The 23,874-nt window shown below is 38.5% G+C and overlaps 1 protein-coding gene across 2 annotated transcripts in view; it reads right to left on the minus strand.

Moving 5' to 3' along the window:
- The window catches only part of LOC134740808 (protein spire), a 219,110-nt gene that overhangs the window by 50,009 nt on the left and 145,227 nt on the right, over positions 1 to 23,874 (minus strand). The window contains exons 4-9 of one of the 2 annotated variants that reach the window (XM_063673429.1): positions 22,058 to 22,209; positions 11,836 to 12,036; positions 10,518 to 10,547; positions 9,746 to 9,918; positions 8,446 to 8,509; positions 7,627 to 7,741 (exon numbers count right to left, since the gene is read on the minus strand). In XM_063673429.1, the coding sequence (XP_063529499.1) occupies positions 7,627 to 7,741; positions 8,446 to 8,509; positions 9,746 to 9,918; positions 10,518 to 10,547; positions 11,836 to 12,036; positions 22,058 to 22,209 (735 nt within the window). The remainder of the gene's footprint in view (positions 1 to 7,626; positions 7,742 to 8,445; positions 8,510 to 9,745; positions 9,919 to 10,517; positions 10,548 to 11,835; positions 12,037 to 22,057; positions 22,210 to 23,874) is intronic. The other variant, XM_063673430.1, reaches the window with a different exon arrangement.

The following is a 23,874-nucleotide window of genomic DNA, read 5'->3' on the forward strand; positions in this document are numbered from 1 at the left end:
TAGCTATAGCGCTTGGCAGCGATTCTCAAACTATTGACGTGTCATCGGATTTTTAACAAGTTACTAGTAGTAGTAGTAGTAGTAAATCACTTTATTGTACAAAACAAAAATTGATAACATGAAATTCATATAAATTTAGGTACAAAGGCGAGCTTATCCCTATAAGGGATTTCTTCCAGCTAACCTTAGAGTAAATGAGTGGAAAATTCGAATTAGATAGATAGACAAACTTACAGAACGTACAATAATATTTAAGAAGGAAAACTACAATATTAACGTCTACGAATAACTAAAATACATCAATTGCATTATGCAATAAAATAAATATGTACTAGCATACATAAATATATAGTACTAAATAAATATTAAATAAATATATATATATATATATAATATAAATAATATATATATATATATTAGCACTCAACCAAATCACAGTTCGTGGGAAAGCCAAAGCTTTTTCAGATTAACTTTGAGTGATGCTACAGACCGGGACCGTTTGAGCGACAGGGGCAACTCGTTCCACAACTTCACCGCGCGCACTGTGAATGAATTTGCGTACGTTCGAGACTTATTCGAAGGGATAGCAAGCGTAAGATTAGCACTAGAACGTAAGCGGTGATCACTTCCTTCAGCCAGATAGTTAAATCTCTCGGTTAGGTAAGATGGGGAACAGGGGTTGAAGAGTATGTTGAAAAGCAACGACAGAACATGCACATCCCTGCGCTGGCGGATCGGTAACCACCCTAGCTGCTTACGAAAATTAGAAATGTGGTCGTATTTACGGAGGCCATACACATACCTGATACAGACATTTTGTAAGCGCTCAAGTTTATTCAGCAATTCCTCATTAAGATCCAAGAACGCAATGTCACCATAGTCTAGTAGAGGGAGCAAGAGAGAGCGGGCAAGAGTCAATTTGGTACGAAGAGGGAGGAAATTCTACTACTACTACTACTACTAGTTTATCTTTAATGAATGATACATTTATTCGGAACACGCATACACACAACAACATTAAAAACTTAAATATAATATATATTTATATTTCATTTAGTTGTGATTGTTGTGATATAAGTTTATTATTATTGACCGGTGTTCTTCGTGAATCATATAATCATGAGCTTATTATTTATTAAATTACTACTTACTATTATTGCTTACCTTTTTTTTTAAAGTGGGAGGTCGTGCCGCTCACGCATCGGCCTCCACAGTTACCAAACCCGCTGTCTAAACAGCAATGCATAAATCGCTGCAATAGACGCAAAGGCCTGTGATGATTATTATTTATAAATAAATTCGGCTATAGAATTACATTTTTAGTTGCGTTTGTGTCCTCTTTCGACCTATGTAAGATTATACAAATAATAGTTTCGAAATTACAAAAAAGTAAATGCTTTCTAATTATAAAACTCTTTGCTACGTAGGTAATGGTTAAAAAACGTTGAACTTACACATTTGAGTAATGTGTCTTAATTTTAACGACCGTTCTAAAAATGGCATCTACTTTATAGTTTCTACTATCAAATTCATAAGCTAACATTCAATTAATTACTAAATCAATGGCAAGATAGTTTAAAAAAAATATTCGTCGAGAAAAACAGCCCAATAAGTGAAAGAAGATGTACATTTAATAGTAAGTGTTTCCGTTATTGCGTCATTAAAAAACGTTAACCACAAACCACAAATCTGAAGAAAACAAAAAGTTGTCGAACCGCAGTCTATTGGAGTCGAGTTGAGTAACTTGCTCGTTTTGCCGCTCGCCGCATTGTGGTCTGTACGTACTTTCAGAACTATGTTTTTACAATAATTTCGGTAGATCAATTATACTCTCAGGCCAATTTCGAACGTTCACTGACATCTAAATGATGTCATTTAGTTATCGTGTATTTCGTTCGTACTTGCCCGTACATATATTGGCGCGAGCGAGACGCACGATAACTAAATCACATTTTATTCAGTTAGATATCATTCTGATATCAGTGTAAGTTCGAATTGTCCTGTTTGGCAAGCCAGCTTTGTCAGTAGAAAATAGCAAAAAAATGAATAATGTAGGCGCGAAGGCGAAGGAACAATCTCCCATACAAATTTAGAATTACGCGCCTATTTCTACTGAAAAAGTTGGCTTGCCAGAGCAAATCGAACGCATTCTACTTCAAGATCAAGAGGTTTTTGTATAATTTCAGAGCAAATCAGTCCCTTCTTATTCTTGCTATTTTACCTGATTGAGAAACGTTTATTTTATAGAGTCTGTGCGGAAAGAGTCGTGGAATGTATGGGGTCCAATACATATTATTACACGACTCTTTTCTTTCCGAACAGAGCCGAACACTTAAGAGCGTCGGATCTAGGGCCAGACAACTCTTACAAATCTTGTAACGAATATTTTTACAAAACTGATGTTGGGAAACGCTGTACTCAACAGAACGTGATGTTTTTTGCATATTTACATAAAATTGTCTGGAGTTCATGTTCATACTTGACACAGTTGCACGTTAAATTCATTATACCAACATAAAAATGTCCAAAATGAGCTACGTGAGCATTTGGAAATGTCATTCAATTATTTACCGTAATCTAGCGGATTAAATTTCAAATTCAAACTGATTATCCAATGGCTGTTATGGCTATTATGCTTAAGGTAGATTCATTGTATTATTTTGATGAACAGTCGAACATTCATAGGTGTTATAAACGAAAACGTGTAAATACAAATGCTCCCCTTATCATAACATAGCCCGTCATACTAGCGCCCGTGACGTCACCCAGAGTTACCGCATTGGCCCAGAGGACTATTGTATAATCTGTGGAACCAGACGGCCTGGCGTCGGATCTCGTCTGGATTACTGACCTACATTAGTTTGGTTTGACATCGGTTACTTAGTTTCGCACTACTTAGGGTCACGCGCTTAATTAAAGAAGGCTGATGATAAGTTTGATAGCGCGATAAAGACAGGATAAACCATCTTCTCGTACGTTATGCCAAAAAATTACTAAAATATAATTGCTTTTACATATCGCATGAGCTGCAGTTTTTCATTTTGTGTGGATACAGATGTCATCAGTTTTTCATTATTAAAATAAGCAGCTAGACTATATGTAGTCATTAGAAATCACCTGCTAAATTACTTACAGATTGACAAGTATATTGGAAGAAATCGCCTTCCATTCCATCTGATGATGTATTTTAGATGATCAGGCTTTTATTACATATTGCTGTATTAATAATAAAATACAACCGTCAGTTACTAACGAATATGTAAGTGTGAGTGACAACATATATACCTAATACACAGCGACAAATAATTAAAAGCGAACATAGCACGCCGCACGCCCCATGCACGCCCGCGATTGTTAGTATAACTTGAAATACTTGTAACAACTGCATATGTACGGAAAAACGTTATACGCCGGTCCAGACCCGAATCTCTACAGAAGAAGTCACACATCCCCAAGTTCCCAATATTTTTTGTCACGTCTCCCATGTAGAGTTGGAGAAGGATAACTGCGGTTGCCTAGGACACCTATACAGATATAATAAAAGGACAATAATATAGGTACTTACTGAAAACTGGATGCGTAACTCAGTGACACTCCCTCTTTAGAGGACACGCACCCAGTTTTCAGTTATATTATTGTCATTTTATCATATTAGTATAGGTGTCTTTGGAAGATTTCAGACAACCGCGAGAATTTAACTAGAATCCTGAAGTATCAGTATGCAGAAGGAGAATCAATGCCAACAGTAAAATTTCCTTTAACCTTGGTGACTAATAATTGCCAAACTGTCAACTTGTGTGCAACTCGTGCTTAATATGCATTTAGGAATTTGGAGTGCATCTGCAATTCAGGTCGTTCGATGAATAAAGTTGCATCTTTTAACGTAAGTTAGTGCAATAATGAAAAAGAAATCTCATCAAAAATAGCAACAAAATCTAAGGTCTTTTCATAAATGAAAAAATTTCAATTGCTTAGACTAAGAAATTTGACACGTGACAAGAATGTTCTTGCTTTTTAGGTAATTTGAATACATTTTTATTAAGGCACTACTAAGTCAGCATCAGCATCTCTAGTTAGGTTTGTAATCAGTGCTTTCCGATTTTTCAACCCCGAAATAAAATAAAAGTACCTATAAGTATTTTCATTTGCATGCGGAATATCTCAAACAATTTAACTCCAAACTCCAATCACGCATAGATGTTACAAATCTAGGCACCAGAAGAGTTACACTGTTGTGAATAGATCATGAATAGATAGTAGATTGCGCCAGCGCGGTGATATCAGTCGCAATCTAGTTTCGTCAGCGCGCACAATGCTGTCATGTATTTCATGGGACTTGTGTGATGCTGCTTCTCGATATCTTATTACACACAAGTATATTTTAAAGTATTGCATTGGCTTAGCTACTTATGAACGGCGAACGCATACCTTATAATAATTATGTACGTGCATCATATTTGATGCTGGGTTTTAAGTTCGCGATAGGCCGATTTGAAAGTGGGTACCTAATCAATTTATTAATTACTAACAAATGAACTGACTTTGTAAAAACATAAACTGTATTATTTATATTTTTATGTAGAAGGTATTTCTTATAATTTATTTCTGTGTAGGTACATTTCGTAAAGAAAAACATTTGAGAACCGCTGATCCAATTTGATTAAGTACTACTTAACTTTGAATAAAGTTTTTTCGCGCGCTATTGGTGTAAGTGTTTTTTTTATATACATATTCATTTTATATAAATTGTCTTTTCAGCAATGTAATAACCAGGCGATCTAACATCTGATAATTCTGATAACTAACACGCTTTTTGTACGCAATTCAACGAAGACAATCTGTAGGTAATTCCATTCACGTTCAAAGATGTTATCAGTGTTTCTAAGTAAAAAATTTGGTCTTAGTTACAGTAGCCATATGCCTATTCCGATCTAGAATTAGCTACCCGTAAAATCCCAGGAATAAAACAATATTCATTATCGGATTGACCTCTCACCCCTACTAAAATAGTTATTTGTTATACAAGGGTGCAAAGTTGTATTTTACCCGCGAGTGTGGAATTGAAACACGAGCAAGCGAAAGGATTCTATAGTTGAACCACGAGCGAAGCGAGTGGTTCTAAAATAGAATCCTGAGCGTAGCAAGTGTTTCAACACACGAGAAGTAAAATACATTTGCACCCGTGTGTAACACAAAACTTTTCCTCTCACTATAGCGAGGAAAGGCGTTAGATCATCTTCATCACTGGAATCACTTATTTTGTACGATATTATAACAGAAAACACTGGAAATTCTGATTTTTACGTGAGTCGGTGAGAATTGTTTTTAAGTAAAAAATTTGTTGACAATGTTGACATTTCTGTTCTGACCTGACGTATGAAATGTCAACGATGCGTTTTGAAATTGCATCGACTCAACTTGTGCGTTCAGAATTATATTTAACATCATTATAAAAAATCTAACGTTTTTTATGGAATTTTAAGGTTTATGACTTAAAATTATTAAATAAAGCTAAATTTGGTATTTTTTATTAGATTCTCAAACCATTTATTTAATGATAATTAATATCGAACGAACCATTATTATGAGCGTTTTACGTTTTGTTATCTGTCAAGCTACTTAAACACGCTCCATTCAAGGTCAAATTACTTTCCCCACTAGTGGATAAAATGCGTTTTTCCCCGCTTGTTTTAAAGGATAAAAGACGGCTTTCCGAGCTAGTGAGGGGAAAATAGCTTTACACGGGCTACTTTAAAAGTTAAAGTTCGATTCTAGCATAATTATTTAAAATACTGCTCTATGTGCAACAAATAAGGTTCAAAGCAAAACAACACCGACCTTGTCATGCGGCCACTAGCTCCAGCATACGCCTACTGCACACGTAACGTTCCTCTCTACAACTTTGCTATTATTTATCCTACAGGCGCTTTTCCACTCGGTATGACAACTGTAGCTTTTGTTCTCTTGCCGCTTGCCGCTGATATGCGATTCTGAGTGTTATTAATTGCTATAAATTATATAATAGTTACTTACGATACAAGTGCAAAAAATATGAAGGGAGTGTTTTAAATCGACACGAGTTGCGAACTACCTATTTGCATGTGTATTGTACAACTCTACAGTACATAATACATATATGGCCCTTTTAATTTTCGATGTAGTTACGTAACGTGCTTATTATAGCACAAGGTGTCGTAATGGAGCACCAGATGTACTTTAAAATAAAATACGTGTTGCAATGTGAGCACGACATAATTTATTAAACTTACATCTTTAAAAAGCAAGCGCAAAGTTCTTGAAATTTATCCAATCCAAATAAGGTTCCATATTTTCGTAGCCAAATAATTCTCAGGGTTGTAAGGATAGGATTGGATGGCTAGGTTATTAAGCTTGTTCTGGAGCGATGGTCTGGAATTAAATCAAACAATGTACACGGGAAAGGATAGAGGAAAGTTTGGGAAACCAAACCCTGATCTGATCTAAATTAATTTTAATGGAGCTATTCATACATGTCTGCCACTTTGGTTAAAATTCGATTATATATTTTATACAATTTCATATAGTTATATTAATGACCATAAGTGCGATTTCTAATAGCACTTCAGTCCGTATTGATTACCTACTGCTAATAAACTGGTTAGATTTTGCTTGAAAAAACGGCACAAGATTTTTTAACCTCTGTTCATAAACCACTAAACCAGGCACGCACAAAGTTTAGAACTTTGAAGGTGAACGTAACTTTTGTTTATCCTCCTAAAATTATAATATTTATAATATCAACATAGGCCCAAAGGCTTACGGAGTTGTTAGAAGAAAATACAAACATCACAAACATGCTAATATTTTCGTTTCGTGTAGGTAATGTTAAAACGTCTTCGTTATTTCGTATTCAGCGTTTTTAGGGTTCCGTACCCAAAGGGTAAAAACGGGACCCTATTACTAAGACTCCGCTGTCCGTCTGTCCGTCTGTCTGTCTGTCACCAGGCTGTATCTCATGAACCGTGATAGCTAGACAGTTGAAATTTTCACAGATGATGTATTTCTGTTGCCGCTATAACAACAAATACTAAAAACAGAATAATATAAATATTTAAATGGGGCTCCCATACAACAAACGTGATCTTTTTGCTGTTTTTTTCCGTAATGGTACGGAACCCTTCGTGCGCGAGTCCAACTCGCACTTGGCCGGTTTTTAATTAACACTTTATGTAGCTCTGCCGATACCTATAGTCTTAGTAGAGTGCCTACAAAGTTAGCAGCAGTCCAATGTGCATTTGCATCTCACATTTTGCTTAGTGAGAGAGTGAGACACAATGCACATTGGACCAAAATATTGGACAAGTGTAATATCAACCTTAGTCATATCTTAGCCTTAAACCTGTAACTATAACCACAGAATAAATAACTAGGTACAGAAGGTTCACTCCCTAACAAAACGCGTCTTTTACGACAGATATGACGCAAGGAGGCGCAACCGCGAGCAGGCGTCCGTAGCGGTGCGCGGCAACTACTAGACTAGATACCAAAATTGGTGTGGGCCGCATGTACTTGTAGCGACGCGACGAAATCGAGGAGTGAGCCACGCCTGCTATAACCTCAAAATTAACTTATTATGTAGGTACTCACATAATCTCCTCGAGTAGGGCGTGGGCCTGAGCTGCCTCCCGACCTGGATGGAAGCTAGTAGCTTCTCTCGAGGAGTCGTTTCTCGCCGTGGTGGGGGTAGTTTGCGTTCTGATGCCTGTGCACATGGAAAAACAAACATGATATACTCATTCGTTGCAGATAGAGAGAGAATAGAGCGCCGGGCTCATGGATTCTTTGGCGATGACCCATCTGTCAAGTCAAAGATACAGAGCCTTAAGCATCGCCGTCGAGTCGCTTGTCTATCGGTATCCTATCGGATACATTCCGAGAAGTGCGCACAAGAACTGATTACACCTTCCCCTTTACATCATCGGACATCCAGGCGCGGGGAGCGAATGCACCCGTTCGTAGTTCACGTTCCATTCGTTCGAAACGTTTTGCCTCCTCCTTTTTGGTACGGACGGCTAAAGAATGGCTCCCGCCATGTGTATTCCCTGATCAATATGACCTCGGTCTCTTTGAAACAAAAGTAAATAGACTATTACTGAACCGGTGAGCTTTATCTTAGGCCCTGTCTTCACTTTCCATCAGGTGTGACTAGGGGCAATTGCCGATGGTGTGACTAGGACTAGGGACAATCGCCGATCAGTTTATACCTATTAAAAAAACAGTCACGAACTCGTACCAATGAGTTTTTCGGAAGTTATAGGTACAACTACGACCTTTTATTAGGTTTTTTACAAGTCGCTTTTACGTAGTAGAACTGTTACGTGGTAAAATATCAAGGAGGCATGCGAAGGCGATATTTGCATAAGGATCAGGTACTATTGTTGGATATAATTTCATATATTATCTTACCTTTCTTAGTGGAGGCCTACTTCTAATAAATTCGAGAATCATTGCGTGTGCGTCTTTCTTTACACTGTAAAAGAAAAAAAAACATTTATTATTAAACAGAACTGTAGTTAAGTTAGTACCTATATAGTCCATAGAGGATTAGAACTGAATACTAAAGTACAGGCTGTATAGACTCTTTACGCATGCTCAACAATACGTTTGTCATTTTTAATAACAAAACTTCCGTGAGACAGACATATTCGTCATCAGGAGCTTGACGCTCCTCGGTACGGAGTGAAACATGTCGAGCCGGTTATTAATATGTTTAATACGTTTGTCAGCTTGGATTACAGAAGATTTTGTGACAATGGTACGTTTTATCTCAAACATATGAAAGCAATCCATACTAATATTATAAATGCAAAAGTGTGTCTGTCTGTCTGTCTGTTACCTCTTCACGCTTTAACCGCTGAACCGATTTAGTTGAAATTTGGTATAGTTTGAGTCCCGGGGAAGGATATAGAGTAGTTTTTATCCCAGAAGTCATCCTTTAAGGGGGTGAAAAGGGGGAGTGGAAGTTTGTATGGGCAATCGGTAAAAAGCAGATTGGATAAAAAATAAGCTATCCAAATTACTAACTCCACGCAGACGAAGTCGCGGGCAAAAGCTGTGGTTATATTTATGATTTATTATTTATGACTCAGTATTAGAAAAAATAATAGTCAAACCAAAGAGAATTGATTGTAATAGAGAGGTAAAGTCTAAGAAAAAAACGTGCCCCCTTAGTTTGACATCCAAAACAGATGGCGCTGTACTGCGCCATATATTTTGCGGTCACTGAATTGTCAATCACAATCTTTTGACAATCACAGTTACCGCAAAATTAATAGAGTTGTACACCGCCATCTCGTTTAACTGTCAAATTCGAAGCACGAAATTGTTTTAGATATTACGCATCTTTCTCAATCAATGTGTCTTTATAAACTGTAATACCTATATATGTCATGTATTAAAGAAAAGGTGAAGAAGTCCTCCAGTGGTGAAGGCCGGATTCGAACCGGCGTCTTTAGCTATCGTAGCTAACGCTATGAACCCCTAAGCCACCTCGACACGGCGGTACCCGTCCCAATTTCTCGACTATATGCCATCTTAGTAAGACTAGGCGTCTTTGACCAACTCTAAGGGCAAGCAGTGCGCGCTTGCACCTCCTATACGAATTCCTTACGGAATTACGTTATAGCGAGAGAGACTGGTGCTGCCATCTATGAACAACTTTGGGAACAAAACAAATTATTTTATTATATATTTTGGTCAAACTTACCTCGGTGGTATCGCGCCGTCAACCTTTCTTAAAGTATATCTCCTGGATCTGATGTCGTCCATGAGGATCTCATATGGGGTCAACTCGTACTCGATGGGGGTCCGCGAGTAACTGACTTTCTTTAACTTAACACCCATTCTCAACTCTCCGATGACTTGCATCCAAAACCGCGCCTGGAAAACAACAATAGCAATCAGTTATCGATACAACGCTTTGCTAAGAGAAAAGCGGCAGGAACATAAAATAAGAGGAAGGAAATAAACACACCAATATGGAACTAAATTAAAGCTGGTCGTCTAAAAAGCCGCGTTTAAAGCTTCTGGTTCATATTATAAACATCAAAGTCAAAGTCAATATATTCTTTATTCAAATAGGCCTAGCAACAAGCACTTTTAAATTGTCAAGTTTAATATATTAAGTACCTTAATCTAAATATCAGACCAATTTATTGATGCAGTTATTATTATTCTTAAAAACATTGAATTATTATAGATATGTCAAACTTAATAATAAGATCATCAACATCATTTTTGATACATGCAATGTGCCAATTATAATTTCGCCCTATTAATTGCGTATTCAAGCTGCCTGACGAACAGATTTATCTAGAATAGTGACATTAGTGACATCTCATAGCATGCATTGTTTGTCATTCCGTACAATGAAATAGAACATAATCTAATATGTAGCACCTAAATTCAAAGGGGTTCAAAGCTATAATTATAAACAATAAATATAAACGCATCAAATTTGTATTGTATTTTCTACATACTTGAAGGGCTCTCCAAATCCTTCGGTTTGACTACAATCGGAAAGTTGATATGTTATTTCCAGATAATAAAGCAAAAGGAAATATATTTAAGTACGTCCTGTCATTATTTTCATTGCTTTAACGTTATTTCGACCTACATCAACAAAAGAAGGAAGAATGCTAATAATAATTATTCTCCAATATTTTTGATCTCATTTCTCGTTAGACAAAAACATCTACAATATTAATAACTGATCCCGAGATCAAATGGAAGTTAAAATTATTGACTTAGGTTTTGATAATACCTACCTACTTATTGACCGAGCGTCAGCGATGGTCTCCGTTTCAGTTTAGATAAAAAATGCTTTCGTTTGTCCGGATGTTCTCCTCTACATGTCGCAATTCGCAACCGATTCTCGTAAAATTTTGTGAGCCGTTTCGATTATTTATCGATTCACATTTCGGATTTTTTTGTTCAAAATAGTGGAGCCATTTTTTTTTTTTTTTATACCAAGTCGGTGGCAATCAAGCATACGGCCCGCCTGATGGTACATTTATTCAGTTTTAGGTTATGCTCACGAGGAGGTAGTTTTCGACTTTCGTATTAATGTTTGCAATGAACTTGAATCCATACATACGGGTAAAGCACGGTTATAATGTATTTTGCTCGCAGTCAATGAGGGAAATAAATAATCAATGGCATGGCACGTGAAACTTCCAGTAAAGTCATAAATATTGCATGGGGCACCTAGGCGGCACACAGCGCATGCCGGTTGACGACTTCTGGTATTCCCTTCATTAGGCTTTCTCATTTAGCGGGCGTAACATGACGTGATGTCATCAGTTTTAAGTGAATATTAAGAAAGAGAGGCAGGTTTTATCAAATTCTTACAATAGAAGAACTTTTTCTTAAACACGTTTCAGTTACTTATCAAAGCATTTTTTGCAGATGCCCGATTGTAAATAAACAATTCTTTTGCATTTCGATTTTAAACTGGCCAAATAATTCTAATCCTCATTTGTGCCTAAAAGTTGTTAATATCGGGTTATTTGCACGTCATCTGAGTTCCCTGTCTTCTAATAAAGCTTTAACTACAACTTCTAACAAATTACAAAATTAAAAACTTTGAAGCCGGCTGGTGTACTGCTGTTTAATAAACCTTAATCTGGTTTAATTCCTGAAAACTCCCTATTCGAGTTAGCATCTATACGAGACTTTTATCTCAGAATTCAAGTTTTACAGATAAAGTCGTTTTAGTTAATGCATATTTTTTGGATTCTAGAGGAGAACTGCTTGTAATAGCCGTAATAGGCAAACTTATGAAGGTTCTCAACTCACCCAATCAGAGAACTGCAGCGTGTCCAGATGCGTGACGGACTCCTCGGCGGCCCCGAGGTCCCTCGCGCCGCCGACGCGCACCCTCGCCAGGAAGGACGCCAGCTCCAGCGCTTCGGCGACCAGCGCGCGGCACACGGCGCGGTAGTGCGCGGCGGCAGTGTCGCGGGACCGGTGACCGCCGCCGCAGTGCCATACGCAACGCTGAAGACAACAATAATAGAGGGTTTGGATATTATTTTTCTCGTGTATTTGGTGGTTCAGCGACTAGTAAGAATAATGTAGATGTGTGGAATGAGCTATGTCGAGGTTTTTCCGAGGGGCTACAGTATGGGGTTCTTCCAAAAAGGAGTGTACAGGTTTTTTCTCAAACATGCTATGTAATATTGATATTACGTTCTTTATATTAGGCTGGGAAGTATCACGTTTCAGGCGCGGCTAGACGAGAGGTCTGTAATGAAATTTCATACAAAGTTGCAGGCCTAGGCCGGGAAGTGGCTTTTTTTAAATTTCTATTTCACATATAATTGTGGCACAGCATCATGGCATTCAGCCATTAAAAAAAAACTACGCAATATTTGCTTTTTGGTTCGTTTATGACATTCTGCCAATACGCCTATTAAAAAAACATTTTTTTTTAACCTGACGGGCTCTATGGCACTAGGGCCATTAGAGCGGTAGGACTGTGTGGGGGGATGGTAGCCTGGGGAAAATCCAGGACCCTTCCGCATCACACGAGACGGTTTTGCTACCGCTTTTCTGTTGCCGCTATTACAACAAATACTAAAAAGTACGGAACCCTCGGTGCGCGAGTCCGACTCGCACTTGGCCGGTTTTTTTACAAATTGACATGACAAGTAGTTGTAAGATTGCCAATATTGTCAAAGTTATCGACGTCCGATTTGAGGAAGCGTCGAGTGTGACGTGACGTGAACTATTATAAGTCATTATGTCAGAACCTCGTTACGTATGCAGTGTATAATGAGTTGGTAGCGGATACAGTAAGATCATTCGCATACAAATGAACATGCATTGAAATTATGTTAAAAATCCATTAAAAATCGTATGTTGATTGAAAATCATTATCTTCGACTTTCGATACGCATTCCAATCCTCATCAATGCACAAACTAATAAAAGATACAGATTGCATTACGCTTAATAAGTACAGAACCGCTCCAGATAACTTATCCTTTCAATTTTCATTAGCCGCCCGACTTGCCATTTCTAACAACTTTAACAAACTCGCATACCATAGTATGTTTTTCTTTCAATATCAACTTTACTGCTTTGTGTTACAGTTCAAATTACAAAAGGAACATCAAAGGGATATAAGTGTCAATACATTTGCATGTCTGATTACCATATTGCTCGCTGCATATCATTCCACCACGCATTTTGTTCATTACGATCAAATTACTCGGCAATTGCTAAACGTATCGTAAAATAACAATAAAAAGTGCTTGAATAAATTATAGAGCGAATTAAAGAGTTTCGAGGCCGTTCGTAATAAGATTTAAGGAGTATGTATATTATAATGTGTTATGTCGTAACATAAAGAAGGTACAGGTAAAGAAATCGGTAATTATTTAAGTAAGGTCCAGTTTCTCATTTGGCCGGATTTGCTTTGCGGCTGTACCAAAATGGGTAAATGTCAAAGTGTGGTGTGACACAAGGTGTAATATAATGTAACCGAAGCTGCAAAAGGACTAGTGGTGCAACTTGCAACTTTTGTAATTTCGGTTTCCGGTATATGAATAAACTCAATACCTTTACGATATAAACGCCGTTATATCTTTCTCTCTCCTAAAAGGTTGATATCTCTCATCATACTTATGATTCATTTCCAATAGGGAATATTACGCGAAACTCTGCGCACGGGGCGCCACTACCACGAACTGCTGGTCTATCACGAAACAAGAAAATCGAAATTACGTTATCTAACATCTCTGTCACTCTTGCATATTCGAGCGATAAAGAGGCAGATAGCGAAATTTCGGATTCGCGTTTCCCGGTAGGTCTTCTGTAAACAAACCGCCTTGATGCATCAATGTCATATTTTATTATCTCTGAAAACTTGTCAAAATACAGTTAAAGCGCAGTATGTATAAGCTACTCTCTATCTATGGTTTACTGAAGAGGCTAGTGCTGCACTCTGGTGGCATAACATTGCAGTAATACCCCCTATTGAAACTCAAATATTGAAATAAAAGAATAACGTTTTTAATTATCACAAACCGATGACGCGCGATGTTTTCTTTCGCGAATTTTCCAAATCACATGTCAGTTGGGATAACAGATCACTGTGACGTAAGCGATATTCCGCTCAGATTGCAATTAAAGCATATGGCTTTCCAGAGAAGAATCCTTATGTACATGAGGCATAAGAACCTTATCTGATGCAAAGCCACAAATAATTTTATTGCCAACCAAACTAACATGTATATCGCTGTATTCGCTGTTACCAGAAGAGATTTAATTACAAAGATAAAACTTGTTGGAATATAAGAATAACAAATTAATAGAAACGAAGGGGAAGATAATAAAAGTAATTCTGGTAACCTTGGGAAAGATTTTTCCCCTTATCTCGTATTTTATATGATATGACCGCGGGGGTTCGCTACGTACTCTGTAGGTATTAGAGGAATAGAATAAAGTATGTTAGTTATGTTTTTTATCATTAGGCTTGTTATTGCCCGAATGAGGTTGTAATTGGGATTTTTCGTTTATTAGAATCTCGACCGATAAAATATTTCATAAAAATATCTTCACAGCCACATACGTTGACACTAAAATCTAAAACTGCCCATATATAAAGGATAATATACACCGACACTTTCTTTCCAGAGAATAGGCAAGATAATCGGTAAGATAATCGTACATCGACAAACGCCAAATGAAAAGAAAAATGTATAGGCACGACAGATGCTACAAAAAGTCACGTGACTATTTCCATATATGATTTAAGGTTCGATTGGCGTTCTCTATCAACGTTTGTCATCTTGGCTAGACCCCCTGGCCCCTATTGCAACATGGTGACAGGTGCGACAATTGTCGACATCACTGTTACTGACGTCAGAGGCCTCCATAGGCTACGGTAACCACTTACCATCAGACGGGCGGTGTGCTTATTTGCCACCAACATTTTAATTAAAAAAACTCCATTATGTCGCCAGTAAATAAGTACTTATTTTGCGAAGCTAATGACAATTGTCACAAGATTTAAAATAATTTTCGGTAATTCTTGACAAGAATAGAGTTCTGTGTCGAAGCTTCGTGACGATTTCTTGTGACAATTGTCATTAGCTTCGCAAAATAAGTACTTATTTACTGGCGATATAGTGGTTTTTTTATTTTATTAAAATGTTGGTGGCAAACAAGCACACCGGCCGTCCGATGGTAAGCGGTTACCGTAGCCTGGGCTTGTGACGTCAGTAACAGTAATGTCGACAATTATCGTACCTGCCCCCGTGGTGAAATAGGGGCCTGATCTTCCCGCTCGTCATTTAGTAAGTTGAGCGGTGGTCTGTCGCAACAACTGCACAATAACCCACACGCTTCTGCAAGGTGCTGCAACCAAACAGTCAACCACCAAACCAACCAAATATCCAACTTTCAATTCGCTGTAATCAATTATCGACGCAACACATTCTAAACTAAGGCATATTATCGCCATTTCACAATAAGTATTATGACATTTAAGAACATGAACTGAAAATTCATAATGCCCGTTTTGGAATGTGATGCATGCAATTGTCACAGCGCACCGTAAATGGAATGGTTAAAGCGAAACGTTAAGTAAATTGGTCACGGTTTGAACGTTCGATTTGTGTTAATTGTTGCTTTCGTAACTAAATTATTTTATTAACAATCATTGTATCTCCTTGGATTTCACGGGCCTATAAATCCCGGTATTTTGATAGGCTTGCGTAGGGATATATAGATCCAACACGTAGGTAGAGGCCCCCTTGGAGAACTTTAATGTCATGTAAAACGCCTGCTGGAACCCGTTCACAGGCGCAACAAAGGGCTCCCATGAACCGATATCAGCAGGCAGTGGGACTATTGTAGAAAAAGTGAACAGTATATGAGTATACCGGTCTATGGATTGAAGTTTGGGTGGACAATGAGACTGGGTTATTGTAAAGAAGTCCTGCTATAACAATGCTAACACACGTTATCGAGGCAGGTGGTGACTTGCCGCTGACTAGATGGGCCCCTGAAACTGCCGTCGTGAAGACGACCAGGAGAAACACCGGTGTTAGCGGCTCAGGGGTGTCGAGAGGTGTGTGCCGCTTTCTACCCAGTGACTGATGTTAACAGCCACTGTGCCAACTCGCGTCTTATGCATCTTTCACCTCCACCCCTGGAGCATTATAGCTCTAACGACTCCTCTCTGGACGGCCCATGAAGGCAAGCCGAGCAGAGCCGAGAGTCCTGCGGGTCCCCTTGGGGTCCACTCCGACCGACGAAGACACGCCGGAGACGGAGGCCCTGTCCGACTCTCGGTAGCACTCGGGTTATTAACAATCATTTATTATTATTTAGAGACGGTTAATAGGCCAATAGATATAGCGTTCCTTCGTTTTCATTCTAGCGCTTTTACTAACGTTTTATTTTACTCAATCCTACGAATAAGCGACTCCTCTCATTTACAAGAGAAGAAACAAGGTTCGTAATAAGATTGTGTAGTTCACAGGTCAAAGTTCAAATGGCACTTAATAAACGGAAATTATTCCTTCATAATTAATTAGCTGTTGCTCAACAATGTAATTGTGTTCAATGATCACAAAGGCGATCCAGCCCCAATTGACGCTAACCAAATAACAACAAGGCATTTATGATTCAGCATGTCAAGGCAATGGGGAGACGGGGGCAACACGATCACTTTCGCAAGTCGGATGTGGACCTCCAAACGCCGACAATCGACACCCACAACCCACAACTGGTCATTACCGTGCCTCTGCCCGCTATCTATAAATCTAGAATAAACAGTGACTTATGGCTTGCCGCTTTTGAATTATTTGAACCAAAGTTAAGGAGATATTTTATCAGCGAGCATGGCCGACGCGTTTGTCGGCCGATCGGAATGAAAACGTACAGAGCGAGGTGTCGCAAATCAATGTGTAATTTACTGGGACGGGCCCGTAACTAGGCTTAATTGTAATTTATATTTCGCTGCGTGAAATTGTTGCCTCCGTACGCGAATAGTCTGAACCGACAGCCATTCACAGAAAGATACACCTATTTCATTAAGCGGAGCAGGAATAGTCCTTGCATATTAATTTATTATAGTTTCTTATTTGTACCGTAGCTGTGATGAATGGTTAGTGCGTGCATTTCATGTTCCTGTCGAGATGGAGAAAAACTAAAACTGCTATATTATTGATGAGATGCCCTGGTGACCCACTTCGCCTACTGTTCCTCGTAAAAGGCGTTTCGGTAAAGAAAACTGTGAAGGAAATTGTGCCGGAAAATGTCTTCGAGAATGCTTTCAACATTGGCTGCCACTACTATTTTGCTTTCAGTTCTATTGCGTGCTTTAGATCCATTTGAGAACGCCTTAAGTCTACTTATGAATTCAGGGCTTATTAATAAAACACAGGTTTCTTCTACAACTAAATTAAGCAATAGTCATGAAATAAAACTTTGAAAACGGATTATATCGCGTATATTGAATTTATAATACATCCCGACGTTTCGAACCCTTTACAGCGTTCGTGGTCAACGGGTGACTGAGGAAAAATTACAAAGTGCAAAAATACCCACATACTAAAATAATGAACAATTATAGACTATAAACTTTAAGGCTGGTTGTACATGCGAAATCGGTTCATAAGGTTAGTTATCGTTTTCATAGTTTTATTTCATGAGTAACTATCGCGGTAACCGAAGACAATATTAAGCAATAGTCGTCAACAAAAACATTTCAAGATCACTCATCAGTCATCACATTTCAAAATTGTATTTATAACTTCGAATTTAGATAAAGGCACAAGTAAGAACTTACACAACATCGTAAAACTTTACATGAATTATACTTTCCTTCTAATTCCGACATACTTAACAAAGCCCTTAAACAAGGAATTGTGAAATAAATGAAAACAGCCGTAATGTTAATGATACCTTACTAACTTACTAACGACCGGGCGATATCGTCCCATTATGTCCACTTATGCTTGAGATTCACTTAGCGAGAGCATCAAAACGCCATAAGCTTGCTCTGAGTCGTAGCAGCTTTCCCACACAAACAGATAAACTTGGTTATAAATATGCGTTAAAATATTTACATAGGTTTCAATAAAATTAATTTATTAGTTTGTAAGTCTTAACGGCACTTTTACAGGGAGGAATTGTCACAAGAATTTAGAAAAGTTCATGTACCTTTCTCAAATCAGGTAATATTGTCCTGACAGAAAGTTTGCTGATACCAGTACTGCAGTGTAAGTATGTACAAAGATGTGAGGTACTACAACTAGGTAACTACAGGCAATTAATGCACAACTGTTTGGATTGTCAACGGAATTCGCGCATGCTTAACTTGAAAACAATCGAACACGTCATGTAAGTGGGTCAAATCGACATGAATACATTGCATCAAGGACACTTATGAATGCCTTTGCTATTTTGATAACGAACTTACCGTACGAAGTAGATACAAGGTACGAGTAGTAGTAACAGTCTGTGGCTGTCATAAAATCTTTGTATTTTTGTGGCATCGCATGTTTTGTGACAATTATTTACAGCCTTGGGTGAGACTTGAACTCATGGCATCTGGATCGATACACCAGCGCTCTGCCAACTGAGCCACCAAGACCTCATCCATAGTCACCCAAGGAAGTAATTTTTCCACTTTTAAATTTATTATAAGCTATCATTTAGTACGTAAAGTAGCATCGTTTTTCTAGGGTCACAAAGAATTTCAGATATAATAAAATGTTTTAACCCACAAACCCTAGTGCGCTGAGACTGCGTAGGAGATACTTAAAAACGTACATACTAGGATCTAATAAAAAAATCGCAAATCAAACCTTCAAGAAAAGAGCGTACTCCCTTCTTAAAGGCCGGCAACGCACTTACAACCCCTCTGGTGTTGCGGGTGTCCATGGGCGGCGGTAATCGCTTACCATCAGGTGATACGTCTGCTCGTTTGCCTCCTATTTCATAAAAAAAATGGCGTTTTCACATATTTCGACTGATCAGTAATACACATACAGTTTTCCCGGTCTTCTTATTGAACAAACGCATAATATTTTGTCTGGGCGCCGTTTCGCCCTTGCACCTGATCTTAAGTCATGCAGTGAAAGCAGATGTCATCGCCGTCGCCCAGCACCCACATCGGTGACGGTGACGCAATGTAAGGCAGCGCTCTCATTTTCGGGGCGGGAACCCGACACCCCACATGATCTGAATCAAACTGATTTACTAATGAGGTGTGACTGGAGTAATTCTTGGGCCACACTGGAGTTTTAACCGCTGTCGGTTTGTTTTGGTTCGTTATCTGTTTGAAACAAGTGATACGAAAGAACTTTAGAGGTAAAACTAGCCTGTGTTTAGGGTCTATTTGGTGCAAAGTGAATGTGAAATATGCATAATGATAATGACCCTAGAAAGTTTTTAGATTATGCTTAAGCAGTCACTGTCATTATTGGCAACAGCATCAAATAAAGATAAGATAAAGATAAAAGACATTTATTCGTGACGATCACAACACAAGTACGAACATGTACAGACAACAACAGCAAGAAAAGAAGAGATCATCAAGTGTGCATCACGAAATGGACCCAAATCTATTTATTATCAACCAGGATTAAGGTAGATAGGGCAAGAAAACCGGGAGTTATTTAGAACGGCTGTGTTCATCGTCTCCGAGACTCATTATGCCTATTTTACTATTACTATTACGTCCATTATACGTATTGGACTAATCACTACATAGTATAAAACAAAGTCGCTTCCTGCTCTCTGGATGGATGTCTGTCTGTCGGATGCTTAGATCTTTAAAACTACGCAACGGATTTTAATGCGGTTTTTTTTTAAATAAATAGAGTGATTCAGGAGGAAGGTTTATATGTATAATACATCAGCATTGCACCCGTGCAAAGTGCGAAGGGTCGCTAGTAAAATACAAAACAAGCAAATATTTGAAAAATATTTATCGAGTTTTGAATGATTCACGGTTAGTTTCACTAGACTTATATTAACCGGGATATACACACTGAGTATAACAATACAAAAGGTAATCACGGTCTATATCCCGGTCAATAGGTATAAGTCTAGTGAAATATTTATTGATTCGTAATTACCTAAGTGTATTTCATTCATGTTATATCAACGACTTTGTTGGACTTAGAGTTTTGAATGATTCACGGTTAGTTTCACTAGACTTATATTGACCGGGATATAGACCGTGATTACCTTTTGTATTATTTGTGAGTTTTGTATTATTTGCATGTAACTGCGTCGAAATATCGGGAGCTCACAAATAATACAAAAGGTAATCACGGTCTATATCCCGGTCAATATAAGTTTGTTGGACTTATCAACACTGCGTGTGCACTAGCCTTAGCTCATCTTATTCTTACATATTCGGATAAGGATCATCTCGTTAGTGAAAGTCGTATAAAAATGGAGACCGGCTGATGTTCCCACATTACGTATCTATCTCACCCAAATTAATGAAAAATCTTAAAAACACTTTTTAATGTGTTGTCACAAATTTAATGTCCGTCCCGAACTTTACTGAACTTTAATTTATTGATTTAGGAACATTCAAATTCTAATGATCTGTTTGTATAAAAAAAGTTAAACGGGTTACTCACGTAACTCTTAGTTGGAAAATCGCTCGACATGTTTCTTGTTTTGTTTATTATACCTCGTTTTTTTAGCATTAGAAAAATGGTAAACAAAAACAAAATTGTAATTATTACTTATGAAACCAAAATAATGTAAATATATATCCTTGCTACATAATAGTTATATGTATATTTGCTGTAACTTTTTTTCAAAAGCGATTTTTAATAAAAAAGACACGTCCAATAACAGACACGTTAAATTTAATTCTTCTTGATCAACCTTGTGTTTCTGTCAGCCTGTTGACAGAATCCAATTAAGATCATAATCATTCAATCGATACATTCACGTGTTCACTCGTGAATGGGCAATGAATGAAGTTCACCGATCACGCGCGAACCCTACAAGACAATCGCCATTCTGTGACACGATTGTAAGGCTCCGTTCTGTGATATAATGCATAGCATGAAACTTACAATTACGAGTACATTAGGGCATGATACAAGCACATGAAGCCTGTCATGACCGTGCGATCTGGAATGCAAGTGGCGTCGGTTGTGAAACCGTATGAGAGGGCTTTAATCTGATAATCGAGGCACCCGGCTCTGTAAATTTTAATGGTGCAAATAGTAAAGCTTAGTTGCTGCTGACATCTGACATTCGTATCAGGGAACTCGTTGGTATCTATTATGAAGAAATGCCGGATATATAGCTACCTTATAGCTACTTCTGGAGGAAAGGGAGAAAAGGGGAAAGGGAAAAAAAGGGACAACGTTTAGGAGAATGTCCTTTACTCAAAACTCTCAGCTCTCAACAGCTACTTTATAGGATAGAAAAGCCAATGTGGCTTTTGACAACAGCAACCAGTATAAGTGCAGGATCTTGGTCGCGCTCAGTGCTTTCGTAGCTCGTGTCCACGCGCGTGTGAGGGCGGACACGGACGAGTTTTTGTTTGGCCGTGTCGGCCTTCGTCATCCGTGTCCACTTTCCGGACACCCATTATCTACATACTTACTACAGACGCATACCTCGACGAATTCCCGTGGCTTGAACCGCCGTCGCCGCCGGCGGCGTGGCGCGGGGTCCGCGTCCCACTCGATGCCTTCGTCGTCAGTGTCCGCCCTCCGTCTCTGGACACCCATTATCTACAAACTACAGACACAATACCTCGACGACGTCACGCAACATGAAACACCGTCGCCGTCGGCGGCGTGGTGCGGGGTCCGCGTCCCGCTCGATGCCTTCGTCGTCCGTGTCCGCCCTCCATCTCCGGACACCCATTATCTACAGACTACAGACATAATACCTCATCCCGCAACATAAACACACCGCCGGCAGTGGCGCGGGGTCCGCGTCGCACTCGATGCCTTCGTCGTCCGTGTCCGCCCTCCGTCTCCGGACAGTCCGGACACCCATTATCTACAGACACATACCTCGACGACATCCCGCAGCGTGAACCGCCGTCGCCGCCGGCGGCGTGGTGCGGGGTCCGCGTCGCGCTCGATGCCTTCGTCGTCCGTGTCCGCGCGTCCGCCCTCCGATGTCTCCGAGCCTTCGGATAGGATACCGAGTTCTTCCTCGTCATCTGTGGACAAACGTAAGACTATTAATAATTCGTTGCTTTTGGTAGTTCGTAAAGTATTATAACTCTTGGTGTTCAATAAAGAAACTCGATATTGATTTCTTGGAACACTACTTTGTACACTATCATTGCTAAGGTTTTATTGCGTTTTTTAAATGGAGTTCTCTTTTATTATACGCGAGATTTCAAACCCTTAAAAAGGTTTATTTCTTGGCATATTTGTTGCGTACCAGAAAAAGCAACCGCCGCGAATGAATTCCTTCTCGCTGAACGATTTCTGTATTTATCTAACATCGCGATAAACATGTTTAATAATTATACTAATTTTTCTCACATTCTCCCTCCCCAATAATCGTAAATAACGAGTATTTAATTACAAAACAACTGAAGCGGCAAATTCCGATGATCGATCGATCGATCGATTGAGGTATCGCTGAACACTAGGTGCGGAGAATTCTTAAAACGTACAGACGGCCGTACAAATATATACGCAATTTTTTACCTTAATCCGTTGAAATAAGATTGAGACATGTTCACAAGTTTTTGCTGCAAAGCGTAAATAATTCCTTTCAAAGCATGAAATTGTAACGTAAACTTGCCGCTTTGTTGGGTGGGAACATTCAAAACAACTTGAACAGTTGCGAATTTAGGTTATCTTTAACTATAACAAGCCCTGATCAAAAGGCAGGCATTCTGTACATTTGAAACATGTCTTGTTTTAATGTAGCCGAAAGAGCTTACATATTCAATGTAATTAACATAATATAATATGTATTACGTTAGTAAGTATTCATAAGATGACTGTGACTTGAATAATATAGATAAACGAGGATATCTATCAGCATTATACCCATATGTCATGTACATAGGTACCTTAAAACGGTTGTTGAAGTTAATGACGCATGTATTTTGATGATTATAATAATCGCGGTGGCTTTATATATAAACCTATCACTAAATGTCGAGAACAAAGCAGTTGTCAATTATCTTCGACATGTTGTTACATTTTACACCCGTGGTTGCAATACATAGTGCAACAATAACATACAGTATGATACAGGTTTTTATTTTTCAAAAATTTAATAGTTTTACTAAATAAATATTTCAAAAATGTTACAGAGAAGATTCCACGTCGCAGCAGTTCCCTGCAGTTATGTTCCTACAATTTAAAACGACATGAGACACGAAGTCAAGCTTTTCCTTTATTTGATCTACTATAAAACTACTATAGTCACCATAATACCATAATAGACTAGAAAAAAATGAAAAACTTTCGTAGTTAGTAGCTTAACAAAAACAAAACATCCTATATAACCCAAAAGCCCACAACGTTGCACTATGCACGTCACCGCACGTGCGGTCCATTTGCGGTGCATGCTCACGATCTACACCCATCTCAGCCAAAAGGGCATAACCATATTTACAATTCAATTAATTATACTTACACCCTTTTAAACTAGTTCTGTCAACCACTACGGTTGTTACGTCCTTTTGTAATGGGTGTTAAAATTGCGCAAAATTAAAGTTCTTACTCACTATTAAAAGGTCATAACCTCCTTACATTTCCCAGCACTTTAAAATTCTGTTTTTTTTTTCTCTGATCAACGTAATCGGAGTCAAAAAAAATGTAAATTATCCGAAATATCAGGAAAATTTGACAGGAAACAA

Source organism: Cydia strobilella, chromosome 4 (genome assembly GCF_947568885.1).
Source record: "Cydia strobilella chromosome 4, ilCydStro3.1, whole genome shotgun sequence".
Lineage (NCBI taxonomy): Eukaryota > Metazoa > Arthropoda > Insecta > Lepidoptera > Tortricidae > Cydia > Cydia strobilella.